The sequence below is a fragment of the Dermacentor silvarum genome, chromosome 8 (genome assembly GCF_013339745.2).
Source record: "Dermacentor silvarum isolate Dsil-2018 chromosome 8, BIME_Dsil_1.4, whole genome shotgun sequence".
Lineage (NCBI taxonomy): Eukaryota > Metazoa > Arthropoda > Arachnida > Ixodida > Ixodidae > Dermacentor > Dermacentor silvarum.
This window is the reverse complement of record NC_051161.1, coordinates 67,177,027-67,180,126: the sequence shown is the minus strand read 5'-3', so window position 1 is coordinate 67,180,126 and position 3,100 is coordinate 67,177,027. Positions and strand designations below refer to the sequence as shown.

At 51.1% G+C, this 3,100-nt stretch overlaps 1 protein-coding gene across 1 annotated transcript; it reads right to left on the bottom strand.

Moving 5' to 3' along the window:
* Positions 1-279: 279 nt before the first annotated feature.
* On the bottom strand, positions 280-1,158 carry LOC119462687 (elongation of very long chain fatty acids protein AAEL008004). Its single transcript, XM_037723989.2, has one exon. The coding sequence runs from the start codon at positions 1,126-1,128 to the stop codon at positions 289-291; it is 840 nt and encodes a 279-aa protein (XP_037579917.1). The 5' UTR covers positions 1,129-1,158; the 3' UTR covers positions 280-288.
* Positions 1,159-3,100: the final 1,942 nt, after the last annotated feature.

Below are 3,100 nucleotides of genomic sequence, written 5' to 3'. Positions count from 1 at the left end.
CACACTTTTAGTTTAAAAAGTTCGTGCACGGAAGGAAATACCGAAATGTTACATGTGCCACTCACGCTTGAGTCCTTGAAGTCCACAAAGCGAGTTCCAGCACTGCTCAGATGGCATCAGCCGGCTGAAGCACTCACCCTTACTACAGCTGGTATCGAAGTCAAGACCCTAGGGTCCATTGCTGAATAAATTTCTCCGCAAGGCCAAATCATTTGGCCAGGCTAATGGGCTGTAGTCATCAGTAACAAATAGCAAAGCGAAAATGATCAACTGGGCCTTCTGATTCGCTCAACCTTGCTTGTCTTTGGCACTGCTTGAGGGCGCTTCCTTCATGGCCCCCTTTCTCCAGATGTACGTCTGGAGGTAGAAATTGATGAACAGTACGAGTCCGAGCAAGAGCTGGGCGACGCCAAATACGGCCAGCACCTTTGGATAGCCGCAGTCGTAGAATATGGGAATAGAAATGTGCACGAGAATAAATACGAACTGCGCAATCTGCAGGCCGGTCAGGTACTTCTTCCACCACAGGTACGGTCGCACCGCCGGTCCTAGGGCCGCCAAGAAGTAGTACGTGTACATGATTACGTGGACGACCTGGTTTATGAGCATTCCCAGCACCCCTTGACCGTCGCTGCCGAAGTTGTGCCACACCCAGCCGCTCAGCACCACGAGGAAATGATGGATGACGTGCAACGCCGAGATTTGCGAGAACTTCTTGCGGGCCACGAAGAAGAACGTGTCGAGAAAGTCGGCGATGCGTACGTACAGGTACCACCAGCTCAGCGCCACTATTTCCATGGACTGCTCGCTAGTGTCCCTGCTGATGCCCTGGCAGAAGAAACTGTAGCCTCCGCCCAGGTACGTTAGTCTGGCGTAGCGGTAAAAGAAGTAGGCGTTCGCCAGTGCTGTCGCCACGTTGTACACCAGGATGGTGCGCTGGAGCTTGTACGGTTCGCGGTGTTTCATCCATCGGGGTCCACCGATCTTGGCCACGTACACGTAGACCGCCAGGAGCGGGAAGATGAGACGCGCCTCGCTCACCAGACCCCATCCGTCTATTCTGGAGTCGCGGAAGGACCACACGTGTCTGTACAAGTCGCGTAGCGATGTTAATGCGGACGGCGCCATATCGATTTTCGTATATATGCAGCTTGTCGAGACGGCTCGTGCGATCTTCCGTGAAGCCAGGCAGGTGACACCGGTCGCAGGGAGGCCGGCAAGGTCCGTGCCGTTGTCTCGCTGAGTCGCCGTCTCGTAACGAAATGTCTCTGTGCAGTGTTGAGCTGCAAGGCGCCGTGCTGTTCCTTCACGTGTGTGCCCGATAGGTTTCCGATCGATGAGCTGCTCTCCCCGCAGGGAAACTCAATGCACTGTACGCACTTCCTCAGTGGCTGCTTTTATGCTGCGAACCTTCGATGGAAAATCCATGCAGACGGCGCGACCTGAGATTGATATTCCGTGAGCCGCGTCCGTATCTTTATATTGACGAGCGACCTTCGTTTTCATTTCTCAGCTCTCTTGGTTATTGATTTTTTTTCTTTCAGTTGCCTTGACTCACCGTTCAGTCTGTCACAGCCGACACCTGTGTTAGGGTTTCTATGCACGCGAGTGAGGTGGTAGGCGTTAACACAGTACAACTGGTGAGAGGGAAAGGTACGCGATTGACAGACACGCATTGGGCGGACCCGTGAGGCACATGCAGTAAACACACGATGAGTTCGCGGTGGGAAAATTGAAGAGGCCGATGCGAGGATGAAAGCAGGAAAGGAGCGTTCCTCCAAACGTAGGCACTTCGCTTTCCTGCATGTCGCCACTCTATTGTGAACGTCATTCCCGAAGGTGCATCGTAATGGTTATCGCCGACTGTTATACGAGTTGTAATGATAATTTGCTTCGTAATGTGCCACGCTACGTCCCCCCTCGAACAATATGAAGGGGAACGCCAGGATTGCTTTCAAGAAGTTGTAGTCGCTAAACAAACATGTCCTGCATAAAAGCACCCAATGAGACTGAACGTTCAATTGGAAAGGTACTTGTTGCGTATTTTATGTCAGGTCCTGAATCCACACTTTACGAGTAATCGTAACCTAAACACGTTTTCGGTGGTGTTCTCTGTCACGTTGCTCTCGACTGAACAATATGAATCTCGTTCTACATACGTTCTACTAAATAAGTGGAATATTTTTGCGGACACGTTCCACTTACCTATTGGAACTTATGGGGAACGCGCTAAGGAGTGTACATATACCACTCAAGGGATAGATACTTGCTGTAATGCAAATAAGTTCTGCGGAAACCCGCAAGGCGGAGAAAGTTTCATGAAAGGAAAAAAAAGAAAATGGCTTCGACGTGTCGGTCAGTTCAACCTTGCCCTGCAATCTGCTAGCCCCCTGATTAGCTTAGACGGCAGAGCGAACGCCCCAGATAGGCGTTGGTCCCGGGTTCGATCCCCAGAGTGGGAATAATTTTTCTTCAACTACGGAACTTTCTTTCTGGGAAACCCGCGTGGGTGGGGGTTTCTATAGCAGCTTTGTGATACAGTCCAGGTGGATGCCAACTTTTTCCCCTTTGATGCTTGTTGTGTGTGCACGTGTGTGTGTGTGCGCTGCTCTCCACAAAGGTCAGCGGCACCGCTTGCTCGAGATGCTTCTCACCGGCGCCGCTATCTTCGACGTCGGTGGGTGCTCAAGGGAAACGCGCGCTCGCACATAATTATGAGCAACTTTATCCTTCGTCGAAACACTGAGCTCCGAAGAGCGTTGAACAGTCGCCGGCAGTGCCACGCTGTGATGAAACTGCCTCGTTCCTTGTCGAGGTTATGTCGTTGTGGCGAGAGGCTTGGGCGCTTTCTCAGCCATCCAGTGACACGGTTGGTTAATCGTCAGTTATTGTGGAAAAACGTGCGGGGCGTTCTTGTTCGTGTTGCGATCTACTTTGCTAACATTTATCAAGTATCCCAGGTGTAGTAACCTTACTAGTTGATCTGCGCCTAATGGACGTAGATCATGAAAAAAAATTAATAGAAAGGCGAGGGCTTAAAAGTAAGCTTTAGCTCGGGGCCAACTACAATGCCACCTATTCAAATATGTGTAAACGGAGA